The sequence below is a fragment of the Pelodiscus sinensis genome, chromosome 19 (genome assembly GCF_052426305.1).
Source record: "Pelodiscus sinensis isolate ZL-2025 chromosome 19, ASM5242630v1, whole genome shotgun sequence".
NCBI classification, from domain to species: Eukaryota; Metazoa; Chordata; order Testudines; family Trionychidae; genus Pelodiscus; species Pelodiscus sinensis.
The window spans coordinates 23,257,089-23,284,789 of NC_143070.1; the positions used below are offsets into that span (position 1 = coordinate 23,257,089).

The 27,701-nt window shown below is 50.1% G+C and overlaps 2 protein-coding genes across 4 annotated transcripts; one reads left to right on the forward strand and one right to left on the reverse strand.

The window, feature by feature from the left end:
* Positions 1-277: 277 nt before the first annotated feature.
* On the reverse strand, positions 278-14,278 carry LOC142821598 (uncharacterized). 3 transcript variants are annotated; one of them, XM_075913066.2, is made up of 9 exons: positions 14,154-14,278; positions 12,804-13,248; positions 10,780-10,875; positions 9,971-10,201; positions 9,639-9,661; positions 8,857-8,972; positions 8,202-8,261; positions 3,668-3,781; positions 278-3,361 (listed from the first exon to the last, which is right to left on the reverse strand). In XM_075913066.2, the coding sequence occupies exons 2-9, from the start codon at positions 13,173-13,175 to the stop codon at positions 1,944-1,946; spliced, it is 2,430 nt and encodes an 809-aa protein (XP_075769181.2). In that variant the 5' UTR covers positions 13,176-13,248; positions 14,154-14,278; the 3' UTR covers positions 278-1,943. The 3 variants fall into 3 exon arrangements, with proteins under 3 accessions (XP_075769181.2, XP_089627072.1, XP_089627073.1); XM_089770946.1 differs by lacking the exon at positions 14,154-14,278 and adding an exon at positions 13,562-13,827; XM_089770947.1 differs by lacking the exons at positions 9,971-10,201; positions 14,154-14,278 and adding an exon at positions 13,562-13,826 and having other exon boundaries at positions 280-3,361.
* Positions 13,844-26,891, forward strand: LOC142821616 (zinc finger protein 8-like). The gene is given in 9 exon segments (XM_075913155.2): positions 13,844-13,855; positions 14,667-14,783; positions 17,504-17,526; positions 18,228-18,343; positions 18,913-18,972; positions 21,474-21,674; positions 22,911-23,024; positions 23,311-24,136; positions 24,138-26,891. Coding segments are annotated over 4 exon segments (1,224 nt in total). The 5' UTR covers positions 13,844-13,855; positions 14,667-14,783; positions 17,504-17,526; positions 18,228-18,343; positions 18,913-18,972; positions 21,474-21,487; the 3' UTR covers positions 24,235-26,891.
* Positions 26,892-27,701: the final 810 nt, after the last annotated feature.

The following is a 27,701-nucleotide window of genomic DNA, read 5'->3' on the forward strand; positions in this document are numbered from 1 at the left end:
TCCAGGAACCCCCAGAGAGCAGCACTCACATATAGGGGGCTGGAAAGTGGAGAGACTCCCTGAGACACCAACTCAAAAGGAATCACTCTGGATATGTCTGCACTGAGATAGCAGCCCGGTGGCCAGGCTGTAGCTGGCCCAGCTCAGCTATACCGGGCCTGGAGGGCTTTGGTTTGGAGATTAGAAACCTGCAGACAGGGGCATCTCTGGGGGGCAGGGGGAGGATGTCACAGTGTCAGGGCAGCTGTCATGCCCACCCGCCCCCCCCCCCAATCTTCCTTTGCTACAGCCCCACTGCTGAGAGACACTGACCATTGTCATTGCTTAAACTGCACACAGAGCTTGTGGCAAAGGCTAGCATATGGTTAAAATACAATGAACATTCTGGTAAGTTATCAGAGGGGTAGCCGTGTTAGTCTGAATCTGCAAAAGCGGCGAGGAGTCCTGTGGCACCTTATAGACTAACTGACGTGTTGGAGCATAAACTTTCGTGGGCAAAGACCCACTCCCTCAGATGCATTATTCTGGTAAGTTCTCATTTGTGTTGTGCTGTCTGCACATCTAACTAACCAGAGATCAAAGTGCATGACCCAATGGCCTTCACAGAGAGACAAAACCCACAACACAGGGTAGGTTATTCAACACGTTCACATTTATAAGAGTGAAACATAAGGAAATCTTTTAAGACTCAGAATCTAGGAAATAAATAAACTTACTTGTTTTCTTCTGCAGTGGCTAAACCTGCTTTATTTCTTTCCTCATTACATGTCTGTGTTAGTTAAAAAGTTCTATATGTCATTCTACTAAAACAAAAACACAAGTTCACCTGAACAAATGATCTGGAGTAGTCCAAAAAGGCCCAGCAGGAACTATACCCAGAGACGGAACCAGGGCTCTGAGATGGTACCAGTCACGCTCTGCCGGGAGGTTCATTGGGATTTCCCTGTCCACACCAGGTCTTTCTCCTGCAGCCCTCAGAAGCCGGACTTAGGACCACAGAAACCACACTGGGATTCATGAATCTGGGGAGCCCAGGCCACCGGTGAGTGACCCTTGGGATGCATCTACAGAGCAGCCTTATTTCGGAATTACAGTGCATGTCTACACAGCAAGCCGTTATTTGGAAATAACAACCACCTGGAGTACTTCGTCTTTTGGCTGGGCCGCATCTGAAGGAAGGAGCCAAAGACCCCAGGGTGGGAGAGAGCCCTGGTTTGGAGGGGCAGCTGGAAAAGAGGTTTTAGGGGGACTTTGTAGAAGTTTGTACTGAAGTTTCAGTGTAGCACTAACAAAGCATTTTTTTTTACCTTTGAGTTTGTAATCTGCTTTGCTCTGCCTGTTCTCACTTATCACCACTTAAATCCTACAGCTTGTACTTAATAAAACCACTTTTACTTACTATCAAGCCCAGTGTAAACAATTACTACCTATGGGAGCAATCAGTGTGCACATTCCCCTTTCATTGCTAAATGGGGCTTACCCCGTTTTTTGGGGAGTGCAATCCCAGGAAGCTGGGCCCTAAACTGCTCTCTCCTCAGACCTGAAGAGGTTCAGCATCTGTACCGCTGCTCAGAGGCAGGGATGGGGGCAGGAATCTCAGCTCAGGGCTTTGGCCATGGGAGACTAAGGAGCTGCCCCAGCAGGACCGGGTGATGAGAAGCCCCAGAGAGCAGAAAGGTGAGTGGCAGAGGACAGGTCAGTACCCCAGGAGGCCCTCCCCAAGGGGTCTTCTGGGACCACAGCCACCTGGCCAGGCAGCTTAAAGGGAACTCAGGGTATACGTTTCTTCCCTCTGTGGGTCCTCCAAAGGCTAAGAAGATTTGAGCTCTGACTGAAGATTTCCCCACAGTCAGAATAACTGAATGGTTTTCTCCCCTCTGTGGACTGTCTAATCTTTAACAAAGTCTGACCTGTGTTTGAAGCCTTTTCTGCAATCAGAGCTTTTATAAGGCAACACTCTTGTATGAATTCTGATGGCTAGTAACGCAGGAGCACTGACTGACGCTTTTCCCGCAGTCAGAGCAATTGAAAAGTTTCTTTCCTGTGTGAGTCCTCTTATGGTATAAAAGGCTTGCGCGGTGACTGAAGCTTTTCCCGCAGTCAGAGCAATTGTAAGGTTTCTCTCCTGTGTGGATCCTGCTATGGGTAACAAGCTCTGAGTTTCTTTTGAAGCTTTTCCCGCAGTCAGAGCAATCGAAAGGTTTCTCTCCTGTGTGGGTCCTCCTATGGTCAAAAAGGCTTGAGCTGTGACTGAAACTTTTCCCGCAGTCAGAGCAATTGAAAGGTTTCTCTCCTGTGTGGCTCCTCCTATGGGTAACAAGGTTTGAGCTTCTACGGAAGCTTTTCCCACAGTCAGAGCAGTAGAAGGGTTTCTCTCCTGTGTGGGTCATCCTATGACTAACAAGGCTTGTGCTGATACTGAAGCTTTGTCCACAGTCAGAGCAATGGAAAGGTTTCTCTCCTGTGTGGCTCTTCCTATGGGTGACAAGGTTTGACTTCTGACTGAAGCTTTTTCCGCAGTCAGAGCAATTGAAAGGTTTCTCTCCTGTGTGGATCCTCCAATGGGTAATAAGTTCTCCATTACTACTGAAGCTTTTCCCGCAGTCAGAGCAGTAGAAGGGTTTTTCCCCTGTGTGGGTCCTCCTATGTCTAACAAGGTGTGAAATCTGACTGAAGCTTTTCTCGCAGTCAGAGCAACTGAAAGGTTTCTCCCCTGTGTGGCTCCGCCTATGGGCAACAAGGCTTGAGCTACTACTGAAGTTTTTCCCACAGTCAGAGCAATGGAAGGGTTTCTCTCCTGTGTGGCTCTTCCTATGGGTAACAAGGTTTGACTTCTGACCGAAGCTTTTCCCACACGCAGAGCAATTGAAAGGCTTCTCTCCTGTATGAGCCATCCTATGGATAACCAAGTGTGAATTTGTATTGAAGTTTTTCCCACAGTCAGAGCAGTTATGGGGTGCATCTCTTGTATGTATTTTCTGATGGTCTGTAAAGTGTGAGTGCTCACTGAAGCTTTTCGCAGAGTCAGAGCACTTGAAGGGCTTCTCTCCCGTATGGACCCTTTGATGTTCAAGAAGAGTTACACAGTCACTACACGTGCAGGATGACTGTTGATGGGGGATTTCCTGTTGGACGGTTTCTGTGCTTCTCTCCCCTGTGCTTCTGCTACTGGAGTTACCCTCTCCTAGATGGTTTCCCTGCTGCTTTTTTGGGCTATACTGACTCTCACAGCTCTCTCCTTGCTCACGTATCTGGAAAACATGTCCTTCAGATCGTCTCAGTAATAGTCCACATGGAGACACTTGCTCCAGTCCTTCCTGCTGAAGGCTCTTCTCATGGTTCTCAGTCAGTGTCCCGTCACCTGTTGGAACAAAGGAATGATCCAGACAGGAGTTATTCTCCACGATGAACTGCAAGGAAACTCTAAAAGCGGAATAGAAAAGGGGATACACGCTCAAATAATGGTCAAATTATCAGGAGCTGAGTTCGTTGTCCTCCTTTACAACCCTTCCACAGAGAAGAGAACCCAGCCTTTCCTCGCCCACCACACTCTGACTGGAGTTGAAGACAAGCTGAACAGTCAGTCAGAGTTCATGAAAACACACAAGTTACATCCGCTATAAGGAGACAGAAATTGGTTTCTGAGTCAGTTTAACTGATTGCTCACCTGTCTGGGTATTGCTGATGATCTCTCCTTCCTCACAGCTTGCAGGATCTGGGACCCGCAGCTCCTCCTCTTGCTCCACCCAGGAGAGCACATCAGTTTCAGAGACTGGAAATCCTGTTTGGAGAGCAATGAACCAAGTGCTGATCTTGTTCATTAAGGATTTTGCCATTGCTGCTTCCAGAGCCAGGATCCGAGTCCCCCACCCAGAGAGGCTCCTTTCCCCACCTTGCAGAGACTGGGCTCTGGCTGGTACAAGATCCCAGGACACACTCACCTGCAGTAAAGATGCATCACTCCCCCACCTTGGGAATGGCAAAGCTCATTCCTCAGGGCAGCTATGCGCTCTGCTGCACTCTCTAGGGTACAACTCAGATCCCCTCACAGCCTGGTCCATCCGCCCAGAATCCCACAGCTGGACAGCAACACACTGCTCAGAAGGGGAGTTCTAGTGAGGGCATGAAGGTGTGACACCAAGGTCCCCAGGTAGGGCTCAGACTGCAGCTGCCACATGGCAGGTCACTAGGACTTGGAGATGAAGGACCCAGGAGATGTCTAGCTCCCCAAGTCTCTGTCCACAAAACCCCTGGCTGGTGGACTGGGCTTGCCCTGATCTTTGGCTCAGATGTTCTACTTGGGCCAGGAGGAGGCAGAGGAAGTTGCCTGAGCATCTAAGTGAATCCTTGGCTGCTTGCTTCACGCCCTGCTTATGTGCCACACACCTGATCCCAAATGCCTGTGTCTGGGTGGGCCCTGCCAGCTGCCCACAACAGTTGCCATTCTCATGGCTGCCCACGGTGGTGCTGGGCTTCTGTTGGAGCAAACCAGGGCAGAGCTGGGCCGTGCTGCTTCTCCGGTGCTTGTGGCAGTTGCTCAGCTCCCCCTCTGCAGCCTCCGTTCTACTCTGCCAGCAGCAGCCTTTGTGTGGTTTCCCAGTCCGGCTCTTGTGGCCAGCCTGGCCTTTGATTTGGTGCCCCTCCAGGGCTGCACAGCATCTATCACCTTTACACCTTGTGAGCGTGTTTCCCTCAGCTTTGGCCCCACCCCTTCTTGGAACTTCATTTTCTGTTCAGAAGATCCACCTGTGACATGACCATGGAGATCACTGTGCTACTGCTGTTAAATAAAATAATCATAGTCATCACATCAGAACATTCACATTGACGTGGTACTCAGCACACTTCGCAAAAGGTTTATTGCAGCTGTGTATGTCCATTCTTTTTGAACTAGAACAGGCTGGGCTTTGGCAGAATGGTGGAACACTGGGGACCAACTAACCAGGAAAGCGCATTCCTGAGCAGGAAGAGGCCAATCAACACACATCTCCACAGTAGCTGCAAACACAATCCTAAGAGATGGCTCAGAAAGACACTGACCCTTGTGCACAAGAGCGGGATGAGGGGATAATGGATACGGATGTTTTGTTCAAACAAACAGGCAGAAGGCTAAGGGGGTAGAACACATGGAACATGCATCTTGTTTGTGTCAATATATGAGAAGTCACAGGAGGGGCATGTTGATGCTGGCTGAGGGGCAGCATTCTCACTGCTGACTTATTGGTACCGTTATTGGGTTGGCACAAGTCTCACTATACCTATGCCTAAGGAGCTGGGACACTAGCATCCTGCTCCTTTTCACAATAAACTTGGCCAAGTGCCTTAGCCTCCAAATGGAGCCTGGATCCTTCTTAGCGGCAATCCTGAACTGTGCTGCATGGATAAGCCGCAGGCTCTGCCAGTGCTGCTGGCATCAGAGCTCCAGAAAGAGCCACCCTGAACAGCCATAACAACGCTCTGTGGCACTAGCAGCAATTCTAATGGCACTGCAGTTGCTGCGGGAAGCAAAACTATCAATCACAGCAGCACCTGGGAACTCTGGTATAAATTAGGACCCCACTGTGCTAAGCATTATCCCTCTTTAATGTAGGTATATTTCCCAGCCCTGAGAAACAGGGACACACTATAATAGCTATTAAAGAGAGAGGTGACTGCACACAGAGGCTGCGTCTAGACTGGCATGATTTTCCACAAATGCTTTTAACTGAAACGTTTTTCCGTTAAAAGCATTTGCGGAAAAGAGCATCTAGATTGGCACAGATGCTTTTGTGCAAAAGCATCAGTGCCAACCTAGACGTGGTTTGGCGCAAGAAAGCTCCGGTGGCCATTTTCGCCATTGGGGCTTTTTTGCGCAAAACAGTTTTAACCTATCTACACTGGCTCTCTTGCGCAAAAGCATTTGTGCAAGAGGGCTTTTTCCCGAGAGGGAGCGTCAGTGTATTTGTGCAAGAAAGCTGACAATCATACATTAGATCGTCAGTGTTCTTGCGCAAATTCAAGGAGCCAGTGTAGACAGCTGGCAAGTTTTTGCGCAAAAGTGGCCACTTTTGTGCAAAATCTTGCCAGTCTAGACACAGCTAGAGAGTCTAAGGGATTTGATCAAGGTCACACAGGAAGACTGTGATGGGCAGAGAAGTGAACACAGCTCTCCTGAACATGAAGCCAGACATTCACACAGGAAGAAAAAGTCCCTACCCAAAGATATTTCACTCTAAAAAGACAACACAGATGATGTGATTTAGCTCCACTGCACACAGAGGCAAGTGAGCCCCAGAGAGTGTGAAGCTGAACTTTTGAAAGGAAACCCAACCTGTGCCTGAAATGCAAGGAGAGCTCTGCTCATGTTTCTCTACTACAGAGCTACCTCGGATAAAATACTCACAGAGCGTGAACTGCCTCACCCACCCTCCCTCAGCCCCAGCATCCAGCCCCTCCCACTGGCAAGAACAGCATGTCATAGGGTATGTCTACACTACCCCGCTAGTTCGAACTAGCGGGGGTAATATAGTCATCCGCAGTTGCAAATGAAGCCCAGGATTTGAATTTCCCAGGCTTCATTTGCATGAAGCCGGCCGGCGCCATTTTTAAATGCCGGCTAGTTCGAACCCTGTGCCGCACGGCTAGACGCGGCACGGAGTAGCTAGTTCGGATTAGCTACTCCGTGCCGCGTCTAGACGCGTGGCACGGGGTTTGAACTAGCCGGCATTTAAAAATGGCGCCGGCCGGCTTCATGCAAATCAGCTGTTTGTCAGCTCAGCGCGGCAGCCATGTAAATTTAAATGAAGCGGCGATTATTTAAATCGCCGCTTCATTTTACTATGTCTGGTAGCCTAATCTACATGCCTCTGGAGACGTACCCCTAGAGACAGACATGGGTGTTCTGCAGCCTCGCAGGGGAGAAGGCCAATTAAAGACATTTCAGAAGGGGCTTTAATCCTTTCCACACCCCCATTCTCCCCACAGTCTGTCCCTAGTGACGTGACACACGTTAGACTCTGCCACTGTGGACAAAAGTTTTAGTCTACATATTCCATTAACAGCACACGGGACTTAGATCCCAAATCCATATTCATTTCTCTTTGCACCTGGCTTGAGTTACAAGATTACTGCATCTGCAACAATGGGATTTAGTTCTCAGCACCCAGTGTTTCTGATAAGGCACATATTCACCTGCCTGAACATAGACATAGGTTAAATGCAGGCTGTTGTATTTAAAACTCTTAGTCTTCATTCACAGATTTGCAGCACAAACATTGCTCTCATCTCACAGAGACGTTATAATCCCTTTCCAAAATAGAGAATCAGTGACGTTAAGCAGCTGAATGGTGGTGTTATTATTAAATACGTGTGCTTATTATTAAACACTTGCACTGAGTGTTTGCAGGATGAGATCTTAAGATTCATGAGATCAGAAGATATCCTCAGTCATACAGTCTGACCCCCTCTGTGGCACAAGCCATTACACTTAATCCGGTTACGAAGGCACAAAGCTGTTTCCCCACAGTGTATTTTCTAGAAAGTCCCCCAGTGATTTGAAGACATCAAGAGATGGGAGAATCCACCAGTTCTTTGTTCATTTGTTTCAGCAGCTAATCCGCTTCCCTATCAAACATTTGTGCCTCTCCTCTAGTCTGAAAGAGTCTGGCTTCAGCTTTCAATTATTGGCTCTCACTGAGCCATATCCAGTCGAAGAGGTGGGCCAAATTTTCATGGGGGGCCAAATAGAAAGTGGCTGAGAGCTGCACTTTTCCATGACATAAATGCAGGAAATGGAGGATCCGGGATGGGCATTGGGAGAAGGAGGATGCTTGGGGTAACGGTTTGGGATACAGGACAGATAGAGGGGGTCTAGGAGGGAGTTTGGGTGAAGGAGTCTTTCAGCCTATTTATTGTTTGAAACCAACCCCATATTGAAACTGAGCAGTGAAATCTGAGCCTGAAGGTGCCGAACGTTTTGTGCTTTAACTTCACCCCTTTAGCATCACAAACATATAGACCAGTGTTTCTCCAAATGTCCACAGGTCACCATGCAGCACCCCTGGGGCTCCTCACTGATCACTGGGTGATTCAAGGCTCTGTGCACCGTGCTCGCTGGGTTTGGTTGGTAACTTCAATGAAAATCCCATGAAGATGTTTTCACAGGAATTCTCACATCACTTAAAGAATTTTCTCATTTAAAGAATCTCCACCAGCAAACTCACCCTGTCTGCAAGCTCCAAGGGACTTTCCTCTTGCTCTCTCCAGTGCAGAGGGCAGCGTGTCTAATGGGGGAAGGGAGAAGAGAGGTGAGATTCCAGGCTCTCCTTTTTATAACAATATCCCACTCTGAACTCTGCGTTTCAATTGTATCAGAGACCAGATACACACACACTCAGGTATTTAATATGAAAGAGTCTGAAACTTTCATTTCCTCTCACTGGGGCACCTCCCAGCAATGGAGCCAATATCCCTGCAGCCTCACACCTGTCCCAGGAGAGACAAGCTGTAAATAAGATTTACTCTTCCCTCCTCACCCCCGCCCACTTGGCTTCTCACTCACTTACTACCTCTTATCATATCCTGGAGCAGTGGTGGTGGGACACGTGGCCATCACAGTAACTTTGGCCATTTTGATCTCTGAATGGGAGGTTCAGAGTTTGCAAACCCCTGGCTCTATCTGCAAGCAGTTACATAAGAACATACATAAGAACATAAGAACAGTTGGGTCTGTTCGCTCAGTGTCTCTAAGGAGAGCAGTGTGATGGGGCCGTCATTCTCCATGTGGGAATTGAGGCAGGGGAAGGTTGGCTTCAGAGGCCAGATTCAATGGTCTCAGATACTTGAAACACTTTCCCCTCATCCATCCCTTCTAGGTACCTTTGAATTCCCTCAGAGTCTCCGACAGAGCAATCGTTTTCTGGGAGAAACCTCTGACTTGTTCTTCTAGTTCAGGGGAAATCTCTTCCAGCAGCTGGAATTGCCCCGTCTCACACCTGGACAGAAACAATTCACTGTGATTGTATGTCACTTACTGCTGGTAAGTTCTGGCTAGTAAGTCTCAGCTCTAACAGGCCTCCAATTCTCCCAGCCTGAGAGCAGGGACAACACATCTAATGGCCATGCAACCTTCCCCTCAAAGATCCCATTTCTGTTCTTCACTTCTGCCCTGGGGAGACTGGCTGGGGGAGTAAAGGGGAATAGAGTCTCCATGGCCAACTCACTCCTTGGCCTCTAGATGCTGAGGGAAAGGAGGTTCCCACGTGAAGGGCTGAAGGAATCTGTCCACTAGGGACTTGACTGAGACACCAGCTCCCCAGCTCCTTCCGCACAGGTCTCCAAACAGCCCTCGAGTGGGACAGACTCTTGATCCCTGCTGTCCTGGGCTGAATGTGCTCAGTGCCCAGCAGTGACAGGCCCATGTTCCACCCCACAGTCCGGCGGCAACCAATCCCCAAGGAGGTGACAGCTCTAAGAAACACTTGATCCTGAATGGGGAATTCCAGAGTCTAAAGTGCGAGGATGAGACCCTCAGAATTAAATGCGTCAGAGAAATTCATGTCTAACATCTGGCTGTAGAGCTCTGGGGAGATGTGCTGCTAACATCCGCTCCAAGCCTTTTCCCTGCTCTGTGCAGTGTGAAGAGAGGGAGAGCCACGTACCTACTCAGGGCGCTTCTGACGTCCTAGAAAAAAAGACACAGAAAAGAATCTCAGCCCCATTGGACACACACAGGGGACCTCTGAGAAGGGATTTTGCAAACCTAGGAAGAGAGGCCCTGCCCTGGCCCCAGGAACATGGATCCCCTGAGTGAATGGGGCTTTGCCATCTCTAATAGATCTGTGCCTGTAACTCTACAAAGCACAAGAGTCATTCACATGGCAGCAATGCACAAGGTGTTACACTGAGATCTGTCAACTGGGACCGAGCACGTCTGATTCAGGAGCCTCTCTTCGCTGTGTGAGGAGCTGGGATGTTTGTCCCTCAGTCTCACCTGCAGGAATTCCCTTTCTGGCTTCTGACATGTCCCCTCCAGCTCCCCGATCCCCTCGCTGATACGGGAAATCTGCACAGAGAGGTTCCTGACAGTGTCAAACTGGAACCTCACAATCTCCTCATCTAATTTCTCAAGCTGGGCTAGGAGTCGCTGCTTTTGTTCCTTCAGAAACTGCAGCAGCTGCTGAAACACAGCCACAATTATCTGTCTCTTGGCTTGGGTCCATTTCTGTGTGAAAACAGGGAAAGGGCTGGTCAGGGGCATGGATGGAGCCCACGGCCCTTTCACGGGGAGCTGAATGCGCAGTAGGGAGAATTTCTTGGAAAGCTCTAAAGTTTGCCTCTTTGTGATTACTAGGTAGATGTGTCTCTCCCAGCATCTCCTTTGCCCCGTGTCCCTCTGAAAGGGATGTTCCCATGTCTGTCATGGGCAGAATCTTTTGTTATTCACGGGCTCTGGGAATTCATATCCAGAGCACCAGGAGGCAGGACTCAGCACCAGCCTGACAGAGATACCCAGGGAGGAAAAAGAAGCAAACATATAAATGCACCAAGTGAGCAGACAGTCCTTCAGCGGCACATTCAGCTCACTTGGGGAGGATGAGTGGGAAAGCCACAAAGGATGGACATTAACTCATGCACTGACACGGATGCTCAAGGCCTTTCTACACATGGATCTCAGCCAGCAATTCATGATCCAGGAGAAACACAAACAAGCCCAACCTCACCAAGGCCACACAGGAGTCTGCCTCCTAACACAGCCCTCCCACTGCCAGTCCCTGTTGGTCCATAGCCACAAGCACTTACCAGATACTCCTGGCTTTTCCCTTCTGCTGCTGTTTTCCTTCTCTGCAGCTTTTCTCTCTCCTCCCTCAGAGTCTTCAAATGAGTCTCCAATTTTTCCTGAAGAAACATATAAGCACGAGGGCAAACCACATTAGATGTTGGGAGACCATTTATCTGCCTTTAAGAGAGTCCCAGTTTTGTGGAACTCTGCCCTTGTCCAGCAGGGACTCAGCCCTGGACATGGCTTTGTCCATAGAAAAATACACAGGATAAGACTGCGGATGCAGCAGGACACCTACGACCATGGGGGACAGATCGGTGGTGGCACCTTCATAAAGAATGATGCAGGTGGTTAATAATTCTAATCACGTAACCGATTACAATTTTATCGGAGACAGTATTTTTTAACCTGCTGACAGGCAGGGTTGGTAGCGGAAATGGGCTCTCCTGGGGCCAGGGATCTCTTGTGAGGTCTGCCAGGGTGGCCACAAGAACTGCTGGCCAATGGGAACGCCCAGCAGCTACAGACTGACGTTAGCTGCCAGAGGCAAGTGGGAACTTCAGGGGCAGTGGGGAGTTTAACCGGTATTTGGCACCGATAAACATTAGCTCATCAGTTAACCAGTTTGAACTCTTGCTACAATCCAGTTGAATCCCAGTTCTGCCTGGCATAGACCTGTGCTTCCTGAAACCCTGCTATGGGTGGAGTGAAGGTGCTCGGGGCCCCACACAGCATCCAGCCCAGCAACCTCATCTAGTGCCAGCTGCTGCATCAGAGTTTAACCCCTCACAGAGCAGACCAGAAATTCAGCATGCCAGTGGGAAACCTCTTCTCCCTGCTGAGCCTAGGGCTTTATCAAGGCATCTTTCTCTCCTAACAGCCACATTTCATCACTGTTCAGTGATGCTGAGGGACAGGGAGCAGTGTAGTCTAACAATTGGATTAGGGTCCAGGACCGAACTCTATCCCTGATGTGTTTGGCGACTATGAGCAACTTGCTGCCCCACCTTCCCTTCCCAGTTTGTCTAACTGGACTGCGATCTGCTCAGAGCAGGGACTTTCCCATGCTGGGTATTGTGCAGGGCCCAGATGTCATTGCGGCTCTATAAGGCAAATGACAGATTATTATTCCTGGTCATCCAATCAGTAACAGCTTGTAACCTCCTCTTCTACAGTCCCAAGGCAGCTCACTGACAGAGTGGCCTGTAGCTCCTGCAATCTAAACCTCTCTGATTATTAACATCTTCCCTAGTGCAAACACCCTTCCTGCCACCAGTGAGGGCTGGGTTTCAGGATTTAGAGCCTCAGAGAAACATTTCCCACATCAGGTATCTGTAAAGACCTGACATAAGTTGCCACAAAGCCAGAACATTTACTTTTTACAGCATCTCTTGGATCATGAAGGCTTTACAGAAGTGGTCACCAACCAGCCACCAATCAGCTGCCCCCTCTCTCTGCTGCTGCATATCTCCTGCCCTTTGCCTTGGAGCTGTTTCCTTCTCCCACCCTGCAGTCTATCTCCAGAAACAGAGGGAGTCTGTAAGCTGCTTTTGAGAGTGGTGCAGGGGCGAGCCTTCCTTAGCCCCAGTGCACCTCCACAGAGGAGCCACCTGTGGTAAGCAGTGTGCAGCTGGAGCCTGTATCCTGAATCCCTGTTCTAGTCATGTACCTCTCCCACACCCCAAGCCCGTTCTCTAACCCTGAGCCCCCTGAACTCAAACTCCCTTACAGAGCCTGAACCCCCTCCTGCACTCCAACCCTCTGCCCCTGCCTGATGAAAGGGAGATAAGATGGGGGAGGGAGAAGGGATGCAATGAGCAGAGGCGGGGCCTCGGAAAAGGGTCACAAAGGAGGTGGGGCAAGGGTATTTGGGTTTGAGGTAGATCCTGGATTGCACTTAAATTCAAAAAGTGTTACTTTAAAAGGCTGGAGACCACTGCTTTACACCGGTTGGTTCACATGTGTGGCTGGTAACAGTCAGTGAAATTAGCCTGTAATTAAAACACAATGTTATTTCCCTTCACACTGGACAGCCACTCTGTACCTTGTACTCCTGGGCAGCTTCCTGTAAGGGCACCACCATGTGAGCCTGGGATCTGTCACACACCACACAGCTGGGAGTTTGATCCTCTTCACAGAACAGCTTCAGAGCCTCCTGGTGCTCCCCGCACACCCCGTCCCGTCTTGCTCTCTTTGCTGCCTGGAAACTCAGCGGCTTGGCTAGTTCCACCACGTTTGCCAGCTGCAGGTTGGGCTGGAGGGGTCCCTGCTGCTCAGTGTCTCTGCCCTGAGGGCTGAGGGGGGCCTGGCAGGAATTTTGCCCACACTCCAGAGTGACAGGGGCTGTGAAATCCTCCAGACAGACGGGACGCGGCGCTTCCTCCCGGACACTTTCCACGGGGCTCTCTGCAGCCATGGCTGCCTCTGGGCTGGGGGACTGGGGCAGTGGAGGGGCAGGTCTGTGGGGGGACGGGGGTGAGTTACCAGCACTGAGGGAAAAAAAAACATCTAAATTAAAAACCGAAAAAGCCCCAAAAGCTTCGCTCCCCCCCTGCAGGGTCCATTGGGCCTCCCCCGCTAACTGCCCCGGCCAGAACCGCCCCCCCATCGCTGCGCCCCTCAGGCCAGGGCCCCCCCCCGCACACTCTGCAGCCCCTCACACCCCTAGCACCACCCCCCGCCAGCCCAGCGCGAGCATCAGGAAGCGCCAAGAGCCCGAGGCGGGGGGGCGACCGCAGCGGCGGGGGGGCCATTGCCCAGCCGGACCCGCCCCTAGCGGGCGATACCCAGCGCCGGACCCACCAGCACGGCCCCTCCGCCCCGGAGCGAGTAACGGCACCTCACAACGGCTCCCGGCTCAGGGAGCGCGGCGCATGCGCAGTAACCGCGGCGAAGTCTGGTCCCTTTCCCTGCCCGCGCGCGGAGCCGGAAACCCGGCCGCGGCGGAGTAGAATGGCCCGTCAGACCGCGCATGCGCAGCAGCTCCGTGACTCCGCTCAGACGCCGGCGCCAGGTCTTAGCTCAGACCGGGCGCTGCTTGGCCACGCCCCGGGCCAGAGGCTACTTCCGCTTCTCGGAGCCCGGGCCGGCTCGCAGGTGGGGCGGGGCTTTTGCAGCGCGTGTAGCGACCCGGGGGATTCCCTCCCTGCCGGGCTGGGAGCGGGGGCGTGTCCCGAGGTGGGCGGGGCCGGCGCGCGCTGCTGGGGTTGCAGGGTTCGCTCTGGGCCCCACGTGGCTGCGCGGGCGGGGAGGCTGCGGCGGGTGCGCGCGCGGGGCGCTGGGACCGGCCCTTTGTTGCGGGGGCGGGGCCGAGAGATGCCCACGTGGGCCAGTCCCGGCTTCTGTCCAGCGCGTCTGGTGGGTCCCGGGGTGGAGGGGGGCGGGGGATGCTCACCTGAGAGACCACTGTGGGCTCCTGCCTGGGCACTGCGCATGCGCAGCGGTTCTGGCGGAGCCCTGGCCCGTCTCTCTGCCCGCGCGCTGTGAGTGTCTCGAGGGGGAAGCGGCTTCACGTGGACTTGGCGGGGGACGGGGCAGATGCAGGGGGCGGAGTCTGGGCAGACTCAGCTCTGGTGAGGGGAGGGGCGCTAGGTAAACTCTGCAACACCGAGAGCAAAGCCCCGGGGGGGGGGTTAAAGCAGCTTCCCCAGTGGGGATGAGGCGCGAGTCACAGAGTGGCCCTGGCCAGGGGCCTTTGTATTTCCTTCAACATTTATTTTAATCCCTTATTCACCTGGGAGGCGCTGGGCAGGCTCAGGAGGCTGCAGACCCTCCTGCACTTCGCCCGGCCCACTCGAGTTGTGTGTTTGTGCTGCTGCATTTGAAAGGTGTTTGCAATGTAAAAAGGGAGCTAAAGACAGGACAGAGTCTCATCGCTTTTCTCTTGTCTTATTCCCGGGACTCTCAGAATTGCTCTCCTGTCTCTGCAGCCCATTTTCATTGTTTTCCTCTGTGCAAATGCAATGCCTTGTACTGTCACTACTCTGTGCAATGCAACTCAAAGTCCTGCTACTTCGAAACAAATGTAAGTAAAAATCAAAGTAATATTCTGTAAAACTACTTCAGTGAAAGTTCAAAAGCATCATATCTTAATTGTACTTAAGTATGCAAAGGTAAACATTAGTTGTCCTATGGAACCCTATGCTTAACTACCCGAGTTCTTGCTGGTCACCACTAACACACACAAACACGAGCTATATAAACACTTATAATTCTATATTATATGCACACCTATACTATACATTTTTCAATGATGGAATTTAACGATACTCACTGCCTTCATTTATAAAGATGAAGAGGGACCAAATTAAATACAAGTCAGATTACAGAAATGTATTTATTTTGTCCACATTCACGGTGTGCATATTTCCGTTGTAATGATTAATTTCCAAAATGTTTGTTCAACCATAGGAGCATCTTTTTTCAAATTGATCAATCCTTGCTTGTCTATGAAAAAATGAGTCCCATCACACGGAAGAATCTCTCTCAGGCAGCTGCTGGAGACTGAGGTCTGTTGGCCCTGGCGCACAGCTCCCTAATTCTAGAAAAAGAGTGCAGCAGCTCCATGGTCTCTCCTGAAGACGCCAAATACCCATCAAGCTTCTTTGTAGTTTCATTTGTCTAAAATGACAGTCTTACCTTTTCTAATCCCAGTTTCATGTGTGTTCCAAGTGGTCCTAATATTTGGCATCAAGATGTCAGTTGCTATTAGCTCCAGGTCCTTAATTATTTCACCAAAACATTTCTGAATGGTGCACTGAAGTGCATCTACCAGTGGCCTCAAGAGGGCATCTTGTTCCTTTGCAGTTTTGAAACCATCAAGTATAATTTAAACCTAAAAAACAACAAATGGCCTGGTAGCACTTTATAGACAAAACAGATAGATGGTATCATGAGCCTTCGTGGGCACAGCCCACTACTTCAGATTACCAGAGTTTTGAGTTTAGGCTGTACAGACCTATTTATTTTGGCTCTGCACAGCCTAAACTCAAAACTCCAGTCATCTGAAGTAGTGGGCTGTTCCCATGAAAGCTCGTGATACCACATATATGTTTTGTTAATCTATAAAATGCTACCAGACTGTTGGTCTGCACAGGATAAAGAGACAAAAAAAACTCTGCTACCCCCTGAAGCTGGTATTATTTACGCAGCTGCACTCCATTCCATTAGTGTACTTCTCTGTGCTTGGATAATATGTAGTGCTTTCACCAATGGGCCCATAACCATGGCATATTCTGCCAATAAAACCAGCTCTGCTAGATTCAGCCTTTTGAACAGCCAATACGTAATGTTAATAAAAATACAGAAAGATCAGCGGGGGGTGGGGGGAGGGCTTTAACAAAAAGAAAAGCATAAAGCGAAGAACTACTTCTTGCATACTAATTTTGAGTCCTGGGAACACATTTCTCATGGACCTTTCTTGTTCATTCTGAATGCACTGAGTTCTCTCCACAGCCGTGAACACAGAGTTCCATCCTTTCTGGCATGACCAAATGAACTGTGGCTTGCATTCTGCTTCCACCATTTTTGCTCCAATTGCTGAGTGTTCAATTTTAATTTATAGTGCTTAGCATCTGGCAAAAGTGGGCCTGGCAAAAGTGGGTCATTTGATTCTTCATGTACTACATCTATAAATGAAACTAGATTCTGCAAGTGGCAGGCTCAGTGTTGGTGTTTTGGTACAATTATTTCACGGTTGTTATCACTGTCGGGGACGTCATCAGTTTTCTGAAATTCAGCTTATCAACATGAAACCCTGTTGTTGAAAACACAGATGAAAGACACCTCCTCCCCCTCCCTCCCCAAAAAAAACCCAAGCCACATTAATATGTCCCCCAATTGATATACCATGCTGGGAACAATACATTGAGGGGATCCTGGGAGAAGCTGTGACTTCACCCCCGAGCCAGACATCTTCTGGCCCATCCCTCTCTCCTGCCCCCTGCACTCCAGGCCCCCCATCCAGCCCCAACTGTTCTCCACACCTGAGGATTCCCCTGCTCTTGGCCCCATGACTGCACCATGCCAAGCAGCAGGGCTGGCAGTGGGGCAGCCGTTCCAGCCAGGCACTGGAGGAACTGGGTGCGAGAGGGGGGCAGAAGGGAAGGGGCTTGGATTAAAGTTAGGGAGCCTGGTCAGTGGCCAACCCTGTTCACTGTTCTGCCCAAGAGTGGTTCTTGCCCTGCCCTGGCCCAGCTGATTTCCCCCCCCCCCAGTTGCTCCAATGCTAAGAGCCGGATATGCCGACTCAGGGACTTCCCCACAGGCTGCACAGGGGCTGGTAGGGAGCCTGTGGAGCCACCAACTGGGTTTTTGACAGCCTGGGCCAGTGGCGCTGCCTGGCATCTCCAGGAGCCTGTTGGGCCAGGGGCTTCCAGTCCCAAACTGGACACCTGTCTCCCTCAACCCTCCCCCTCTCGCCCTGCCCCCATCCCCTCACAGCTCCTCTCTCCCACCCCTCATAACTTCTGCTCCTCAGCTAGGGAGACCCACTATGCAGGCACAAGCACTGGGGTCCAGCCATCCGATCTGGGTGTAACTCGGCGTGTGCATTGCTGCCATGCGAGTGACTGTTGTGCTTTGCAGAGTCACAGGCCCCAAGCTATTAGAAATGGCAAAGCCCCATTAGATCACGGAATCTATGGCCCTGGGACCAGGTCAGGGCGTCTCTTCCCCATATTTGCAAAATGCCTTCCCTGTGTGTGTCCAGTGCAGCTGAGATTCTTTTCTGTCTCTTTTCTCTAGGACATAAAAAACACCTTGAACTGGTAGGTGTCTCGCACTCCTTTCACACTGCACAGTGCAGGGAAAGAGCTTGGAGCTGATGTTGGCACCACATCTCCCCAAGGCCCTACAGCCAGATGTTGGATAGAAATGTCTCTGACTCACTTAATTCTGAGGGTCTCACCCTTGCACAGCAGACTCTGGAATTCCCCATTCAGGGGCACAGTCTGACTTCAGATATTTCCTATGGCTGTCACCTCCCTGGGGACTGGCTGCCTCAGGACTGTGGGGCTGGAATATGGGTCTCTCACTGCTGGACACTGGGTACATTTAGACCAGGGCAGCAGGGACACAGAGTCTGTCCTACCTGAGGGCTGTTTGGAGACCTGTGTGGAAGGAGCAGGGGAGGGAGAAGCTCGTGTCTCAGTCTGGTTCCTAGTGGGCAGATTCCTGCAGCCCTTCACCTGGGAACATCCTGTCCCTCATTGCCTGGAAGCTAAAGAGTGAATTCGCCATTGAAACTCAATTCCACTTTTGTCCCCAGCTGGTGTCTCCGGGCCAGAGGTGAAGAACAGCAATTGGACCTTTCAGGAGAAGGTTGCACAGCCATGGACTGTGTTGCCCCTGCTCTCAGGCTGGGGGAATTCAAGGAATTCTAACTCCAGGCCTGTTAGAGCTGAGACTTCCTAGCCAAATCTTATCATCTGTAAATGAAATAGAATCACATGGAATTGTTTCTGTCCAGGTGTGAGACGGGGCAGTTCCAGCTGCCAGAGGAGATTTCCCCTGAACTGGAAGAACAAGTCAATGCTTTCTCCCAGAAAACGATTGCTCTGTCGGAGTCTCTGAGGGAATTCAAAGGTACCTAGAAGGGATGGAGTAGGGGAAAGTTGTTTAACTATTAGAAACTATTCAATCTGGCCTCTGAAGCCAACCATCCCCTGCCTCGATTCCCACATGGAGAATGACGGCCCCATCATGCTGCTCTCCTTAGAGGCACTGAGCAAACAGAGTCCACTGCTTGCAGATAGAACCAGGGGTTTACAAACTCTGAGCCTCCCGTTGGTGTCAAGGGATCAAAATAGGTAAAGTTAATGTCATGGCAACGTCTTCGCCCCAGCACAGGTCTAGGTTATAACAAGAGGTGGTAAGTGACTGAGAGAAACCAGGTGGGAGGGGATGAGGAGGGAAAAGTAAATCTCACTTTCAGTTTGTGTCTCCTGGGCAGGGATGAGGCTGCAGAGATGTTGGCTCCATTGCTGGGAGGTGCCCAAGCGAGAGAGGACACAGAAGGTTTCAGACCTTTTCATACTAAACACTTGAGTGTGTCTCTGGTCTCTGATACAAGTGAAATGCAGAGTTCAGCTTGGGGACATTGTTATAAATAGGAGAGCCTGGAATCTCACCTCTCTTATCCCTTCCTCCACCAGACACTCTGTCCTCTGCACTGGAGAGAGCAAGAGGAAAATCCCTGGGAGCTTTCAGACAAGGTGAGTTTGCAGGTGGAGATTCTTTAAATGATGAGAGAATTCCCGTGAAAACATCTTCATGGGATTGTCATTGAAGTTACCAACGAAACCCAATGACCACGGTGCTCACAGCCCTAAATCTCACCCACTGATCAGTGAGGAGCCCCAGAGACACTGCATGGGGACCTGCAGACACTTTGAGAAACCCTGATCTACGGGTGTGATGCTAAAGAGGTGAAGTTAAAGCACACAACAGATGCCAGCTTCAGGCTCAGATTTCACTGCTCAGTCAGTTTCAATATGGGGTTGGTTTCAAACAATAAATAGGCTGAGAGCTGACTGGCTTCCACGGTATCAGTTTGTTTATGGTGAGAAACTGCTGGATACGCAAGGGCGCTTCGGTCTAGTGCAGGCCTGGGCAAAATACAGCCCATCTAGCGCGCCAGGACATCGGATGCAGCCCACTGATGCTTGGTGGCCATGGGCTAGTTCCATGCTTGCTACTTCCCATCTGCAAGCCACTCAAAGCGAAGGTGAGCCCGGAGGTGAAGTGGAAAGGCTACAGGCACTGCTTCCACCCCCAGGACAATCTCATTGGCTGGTTTCTGGCCAGAAAGGAAGCACTGTGCCCCCTCCCCTTTCGCTCATAGTTATTCACATGCCCACATGGCTCCGCAGCCTGTGTGAGGGTTGAGCAGGCTCCCTTCCTGCCTCAGGGTATGTCTACACTGCCACCCTCGTTCAAACAAGGGTGGCTAATGTAGGCATTTGAAGTTGCAAATGAAGCCTGGGATTTAAATATCCCGGGCTTCATTTGCATCTTGCCAGGTGCCGCCATTTTTAAATCCCCCTTAGTGCATACTCCGTGCCCGCGGCTACATGCGGCACGGAGTAGATAGTTCGAATCAGGATCTGTAATTTGAACTACTGTTACTCCTCATGGCTCCCACTCCACATACCCAAACTCTTTCTTCTCTTCCTGCATCCAAGTAACCCTCAGCCCCTTATTTGTCCACTTAGCTGCTTCTCTATATTAACTTTACTTTAAATCTCATGAGTAGTTGCTAATCCAGTGCCCCAGATCACACCTGCCTCCTTCACCGAAACTCCTTTCCAGACCTCTCTTTCCCTCCTGCATCCCAACCCTTTACCCAAAGCTCCCTTCTTCTCCCAATATCCATCCCATACGCTCCATTTCCTGCTTAATGTCTTGGAAGAGTGCAGCTCCCAACCACTTTCCAAAATCTTGGAGTGCCCTCCCCTTCACCCAAACAAAATGAATTTCCCACCCCTGGTCTAGTGGATACAGTTCAGTGAGAGTCAATAACTGAAAGCTGCAGCCGAAGAATTTCAGGCTAGAGAGAAGGCACAACAATTTTATTGGTAAAAGGATTAGCTGCTGAAACAAATGAGCAAAGTTCTCCATCTCTTTATGTCTTCCAATCAACACTAGGCAACTTTCTAGAAAACATGCTGTGGGGAAACAGCTTTGTGCCTGGGTAGCTGGGCTAAGTATAATGGCTTGTGCTGCAGAGGGGACAGACTGCATGGCTAAGGATATCTTCTGATGCCATGAATCCATGAATTGTAAGGCCTTATCCTGCAAACACTCTCGGCACACATGTTTAATAATATGCATTTGAAACCTCATATTAACTTTATTTCCTCTCTCTTATGGAGAGGATTTATAAAGTCTGTGTCAGATGAGATATCCGAAGTTGGGGCTGCAAATCAATGTATGAAGACTAAAGATTATAAATACAGCAGCCGAAATTAAATTAAACCTATGTCCACATTCAGGCAGATGAATATTTGGCTTGTTAGCAGAAACACTGGGGCTGTGTCTACATTGGCACCCTTTTCCGGAAAAGGGATGCTAATGAGACACTTCGGAATTGCAAATGCCGCAGGGACTTAAATTTTCCCTGCAGCATTTGCATGAACATGGCTGCTGCTTTTTTCCGGCTTGGGGCTTTGCCGGAAAAAAGCACCAGTCTAGACAGGGATCTTTCGGAAAATAAAGCCTTTTCCGGAAAATCCCTTATTCCTGATTTTAAGAGGAATAAGGGATCTTCCAGAAAAGGCTTTATTTTCTGAAAGATCCCTGTCTAGAATGGAGCTTTTTTCCGGCAAAGCCCCAAGCCGGAAAAAAGCGGCAGCCATGTTCATGCACATGCCGCGGGGAAAATTTAAGTCCCTGCGGCATTTGCAATTCCGACTGGTCTCATTAGCATCCCTTTTCCGGAAAAGGGTGCCAATGTAGACACAGCCTGGGTGTTGAGAACTGAATCCCATTGTTACAGGCAAAGTAATGTAACTCAAGCCAGGTATTGAGAGAAATAAATACGGCCTTCAGATCTAACTCGTATGTGGAGTTTATGGAATAGCTAGACTCAACGTTTACCCAAAACTGCAGAGTCCAGCATGTTTTCCACCAGGGACAGAGTCTGGGCAGAATTGAGGTGTGGAAAGGATTAAAACCCTTTTTGAAATGTCTCCAATTCCCCTTCTCCCCCTGACAGGCTGCAGAACACCTATGTCTGTCTCCTGCTCAGCCCTCGGCCTGCAGAGCCAGGGACAGGAAATAGCCGTGGTGGAGCCAGTGAACTTTGAGGAGGTGGCTGTGTATTTCTCTGAGGAGGAATGGGCTCTGCTGGACACGGGCCAGAGAGCCCTCTACAGGGATGTGATGCAGGAGAATTACGAGGCTGTGAGCTGGCTCGGTGAGGATTCCTATCCCAATTGTGTAACAGAAGCTGGGTGGGCTCTGGAGCAGCTGGGTTGGGTTTGGTTCAGGGTCCCTCATTGCCCGAACCCCCAATATCAGCAGTATCTGTCCCAGTAATCCTGGCTGCTGTGTGAGAGGAGGTTCAGTGACATAATAGCGGTTCTGCTCTTCCCACAGCCAAGCTCTCATTGTGGTTCCCACCATCTTGTCCATGTTGTGCCTTGGCCGGAGTGTCAGTGGAAGGGCCCAGGCAGGAACAGCAGGGACCAGAGTTGTGAGGCTGGGTGCAGCTGTTCTTAGCGTCTGCAGGATCTCCTTGTGCTATTGTACTGAGTCTCTGGAAGGAAGGTGCCAACTCAGAGTCCTTCCCTGCCTCTGGTAGATTCTGTGCAAGCCAGAGGGGCACCAAATGGCAGGCCCAATTGGCCACAAGAGGAGGGCTGCTGTTGCTGACAAGACTGAAACAAGACTGCAGAAGGGGAGCTGAGCTGCAGGAGCATCTACAAGGAGCAGAGAAGCAGCCCATCCTGTCTCCACCTTGGCTGGCCACAGGAACAGGCCGGCACTGCCCTGGCTGTCTGCAGGACTGACAGTTGTTGTGGGAAGCTGACAGGGCCCACCCTGGCACAGTCAGTCAGGATCAGGAGTGCAGACCATAGGCAGTACCTGAAGTGGCCAGCCAAGGATTCATTTTCCTGATCAGACAATTCCCCTGCCTCCTTCTGGCTCAAGTAGAGCACCTGAGCCCAAGAGCAGGGCAAGTCCAGCCCCCAGCCAAGAGCTTTGTGGACAGAGCCCATAGGGCTCTAGAGCTCTGCTGGATCCTTTCCCTCCCAGCCCTAGTGACCTCACATGTGGCAGCTCAAATATGAGTCCTGGCTAGAGGTGTCCATCAGTCCTGAAAATCCTAGAGCTCTCCCCTTATGAGCAGTGTGTTCCTGTCCTGCCCAAGTATAGAACAGGCCCTAAGGGAGACTGAGTTGTATACTGGAGAGTGCAGCAGAGCGCTCAGTTTCCCATGGGAGTCAACTGGGCTATTCCCAATATGGTGGTGGGGCGGAGGGAGGATGGAATTAGTGTGTCCTGGGATCTTGTAGCAGCCAGAGACCAGTCTCTGGAAGGTGGGGAAGGAGCCTCTCTGGGTAGGAGACTCAGATCCTGGCTTTGGAAGCAGGAATGGCACAGACCTTAATGAACAAGATCAGCACTTGGTTAATAGCTCCCTGAATAGGATTTCCAGTCTCCAAAGCTCATGTGCTCTTCTGGGTGGAGCAAAGGGAAGAGCTGCAGATCCCGGATCTCCAAGGCTGTGAGGAAGGGGAGATCATCAGTGACACCCACACAGGTGAGAAATCAGCTAAATTGACTCAAACCAATGGCTGTGTTCTCATAGCAGATGTTGGTTGTGTGTTTTCATCAAGTCTGACTGGCCCTTCAGCCTGTCTTCAACTCCAAGCTCAGAGTGCCGGATGGGAAAAGAGTAATGGGGGAGCAGAGTGAACTCAGCTCATGATTATTGTATGTTTCCAGCCATTCTTTGGCTTTGTCCCCATTTTCTATTCACAATTCAGAATTTTTATTTCAGCTCAGCACAGGGAATGACTCCTGTGTGGTTTCTCTGTCTATCCCAGCAGGTGATGGGATGCTAAATGAGAACAGTGAGAGGAATCTTCAGCAGGAAGGACCTGAGCAAATGGCTCCATGTTGGGTGTTAGTGGAAAGATATGAAGGGCATGTTTCTCAGAGTCCTGAGCAAGGAGAGACTCGTGAGAGTCAGCATAGTCTACAAAGGCAGCAGGGAAACCATCCAGAAGCAGGACAGGATAAATCCAGTCAGAGGAGCAGAAGGTTGAAAACAATCACAGAAACTGTTCAAAAGGAAATCCCCCATCAACATTCACCTTGTGCTTGCAGTGACTGTGTAACTCCTATTAAACATGAAAGAGCCCAAACAGGAGAGAAACCCTACAGCTACTCTGACTGTGGGAAAAGCTTCAGTCACAAGTCACACCTTGTTATCCATAGGAGAGTCCACACAGGAGAGAAACTCTTCAGCTGCTCTGACTGTGGGAAAAGCTTCAGTCACAGGTCAACCCTTGCCAAGCATAGGAGAGCCCACACAGGAGAGAAACCCTTCAGCTGCTCTGACTGTGGGAAAAGCTTCAGTCAGCGGTCATACCTTGTTACCCATAGGAGAGCCCACACAGGAGAGAAACCTTTCAGCTGCTCTGACTGTGGGAAAAGCTTCAGTGACATTTCAACCCTTGTTATCCATAGGAGAGCCCACATAGGGGAGAAACCTTTCACCTGCTCTGATTATGGGAAAAGATTCAGTGACCGGTCACAGCTTGTTATCCATAGGAGAGTTCACACGGGAGAGAAACCCTTCAGCTGTTCTGACTGTGGGAAAAGCTTCAGTCAGACCAATACCCTTGTTAGACATAGGAAAACCCATACGGAAGAAGCTATTCAACTGCTCTCACTGTAGGAAATGTTGCAGTCAGAGGTCACATCTAGTTATCAATGAGAACTCTCACAGGAGTGAAATCATTTAACTTCTCTGACTTTGGGATATGCTATAGTGATAGTTCAAGCCTTGTATATAGTTGAACCCACATAGGTGAGAAACCCTATAGTAGTGGTGAGCAAAATGTTCTCAGTTGGCAGAATTCAGCCTTCCTAAGACTTTGATCCTGTCCACAAGGCAGTGCCAGGCCCCACCTCCAAATGAGCATGTGCTGAGGGGGAAGGAGCTTAGCCCCACCCCTCTTCGTGCTTTGTAGCCACTAGAGAGGAGGCAGCGCTAGGTTGAGTCTTTGCCACAGAACCTGAGGCCAGCACTAGAGGCACTGCTGCCACTGCACTGCTGGCCTCTAGGGCCACATGGCCATGTCAGGGCTGCCTCTGGGGCTGGTCCTGGGCTGCATGGCTGCAACAGCAACACCTCCAGCCATGGAGTGAATGGGTGCAGTAGTGGTGCCTCTGGTGTCCGGGGCTGGTCCTAGTCTGTGTGGCTGCTGCTGCAGCAGTAGAGCCTCCCTCCAGTGTGACAAGGACAGTGTGACTGGAGATGTTGCTTCAAGGGGGCCCAAAGCCAGGTAATATTTGCTGTCCTTCCCAGACACTCCCTCCCAATCTCCTCAATTCCCTTCCCCCCAGCAGCCAGCACCCCCAGCTTGCACTGACACCCTCCTTTTTTCTTGCATCCTCTCTCTTGGCCACACACTGCACCTTCCCCCAGGACAGACTTCTGCCTATTTCTGCATCACAGATCCTTCTTCAAGACCCCAACCCTTTCTTGAGGCCCCTGTCACGTTATTGAATTTTAAGGTGAGCAAACTCACCTTAAGATCATTGCTGTGCTCACGGGAAACTGTTTGCCCCAAATTTGGTACAAAGTGGGCCATGCGAGGTGTCAAATGAAAGCTGATATTGTGCTGATTCTATGTGTGGTATTCATGTACTTGTTTGGAGTTTGTATCAGAGTTATGACTATGGGCTCTGCTGATGTTGTGTATGGACTGCCTGTCATGAGGAAGGAATGTCCAATGAGTTACTATGCTAATGCGTATGGCTCCAAGGACAATGGTTCTCAGGGTGGCCAATACACAGCTGAGGAATGCGTGTGGAAAGCTGCAAAGCAGCCAGGGCACAATGGCTGCTGGCATATGAAACAGGTCACTTGACCATGTGACTAGCTCCAGCTTGGGAGACACCAGAAATGAATATCAAATGCTATGAGGGGGGCTCCATCTTGTCTTCCGTCTTGCTACTTATCCTAGATGCAGCCTTGCTAAGGACAGAGACATGGGAAGGATTGCTGACCCATCCTGACATAGGATGTACGCCAAATACTTATGCTAGTAGTTTGTAACATCTCCACTAAGATACTGCATCAAGAACTTGCTGATTGATGTATATAATGTATTCTCCTTAACAGCCCTACTCTCAACCTTTTCTTTCTTTTATTAATAATCCTTTAGATTCTAAAGGATTGGTCCACTGTGATCTTGTGGGTAAGATCTGAAGTATAAATTGACCAGGGATTCATGGCTGGTTCTTTGGAACTGGGTGGATCTGTTCTGGGTTGGAGAGATTGGGCTCTATAACCCCTCACCTGTGTGTAAGCCCAGGGCTGATTGTGGCATAGGAAGAGCTGGGATATTGGAGGGGTTTTGCTCATGAGGCTTCCTGCAGGCTGGATTGGCAGCTGAAGTGCTCAGTGTGACTGGTTTGTGGCCTATTTTGGAAAGGTCTCCAGTCAAGGGCTGTCAGCAGTCCTGGTTTTGAGCAATTTGCCCTGAGTGGATTCCCTCAGCGGTGCTCAGGCCCGGCCCTGCCCAGCTAATCACAGCCCTGCCCTCTGCAAACCTTCTGTAGATTACTGTTGCTAATGGAAACTCACTGTTAATGACACAATTACTCAAGCCATTTTTCTAGGGCTGCATCTGGGCAGTTGCATTTAAATTATTAAAGAGATTAAACCTTTTAACCTTCTCATGTTAGTTGATCAAACTTTATTTTAAATTAAGTAAAATATTTATTTCCAATACATACTGTGGAGGTAGGCCTCACTAGCCTGGACAAAGACTGAATCATACGCAGTGCATCCTGCGTCAGAAGCGAGCTTCCTAAGCAAGTTGAGCAAGAAACCACAATGCTGTTAAACAAACAAACAAAAATTGCACTGCTTGCAATTTGTTATCAGGTCAAGCAGAGATTACCATTTAAGGATAAAGTGCCTTCCTTCCTCTTTTCTCTTTAAATTTCCACTGTGACTTTGTAAGAAGGTATAAATATCTCAGGCATTTGAGTTTGAGGAAGGGGCTTGTATTGGTAAGGGATGACTCCCTGCCATCTGTGACAACCCCCCCCCCCAAAGCTGGATTATTAAGGTGGTTTTGTCTGTCTTGAACCCTAAAGGTAGCATGTGTTTCTTCCACGATAGCTGGGAGCAGCTGAAGCCAAGAGCCGTGTTCTGTGTCAACAATCTCTGAGGTGGCATAAAATCCCCTCTCCAGTTTCTAACCCTGAAATATTGTCTTTATAATGTCATTCCCGGCCTCTTGATACAGTTTTTAAACTCAACTGCAGAGCTATGTCTACACTGGCGGGTTCTTGTGCAAGAATCCGCAGAGCGTCCACGCTGCCCGCTTGCTCTTGCGCAAAAAGATTTACAGTGCGGCATGGTAAGAGAGGGCTTATTGTGCAAGAGCTACAATAAGCCCTCTCTTACCATGCCGCACTTTTTTTAACAGGTGTAAGCCCTCTTGCACAGGGGCTCTTGCACAAGAGGGCAGGGTGGATGCTCGGCAGGGGTTTCTTGTGCAAGAAAGCCCTATGGCTAAAATGGCCATTGGAAAGTTCTTGCACAAGAGAGCATCCACACCGCCATGGATGCACTTGCACAAAAGCACAGCTCACACATGGCAGTGTGGACGTGTTCTTGTGCAAAACTTCTTGCACAAGAACCCAAAAGTGTAGACATAGCCCAGATGTTTGCTTACCAGAGTGTAGCCAGACAGGAACCCCCCTTGTAACATCCATTTTTGCTTGCCTGGAGCATACAGGGCACACAGAGCAAAAGGCCCAGGCTGTGTGACCGTGAATGGCTGTAAATAGAGATATGCCAATTGCTGACCAAGAGGCTGCCAAGGAGTGCCCTTGACTTAACCCATATTGATACGAACACACAGCCGTCCGCAGGGGGAGTAATCTCTCGCCCAGTAAAAAATGTCTGGTACTCACAATCTCTCTTGCAAGTGTAAATTAACTTGAAACTTGCTTGTAAGAACTGGTGCCACAAAACGGACCAGTAGAATTTGGCCTCTTAGATAAGAAAGAGGATACGGACCCCCAGGGGTATAAAGATGGGTCCAGCAGCACATTTACTTGGAGAGTGTCAATCTACCATCTATCTGCTGGTTGGGTTAGATGTTTGATCTTCCAAGGTGACACCCACCCCGTATTCGTCTTTCCTAGGAATTGAGAGACCAGCCCTGGCCTGACACGCTGGAGTCGA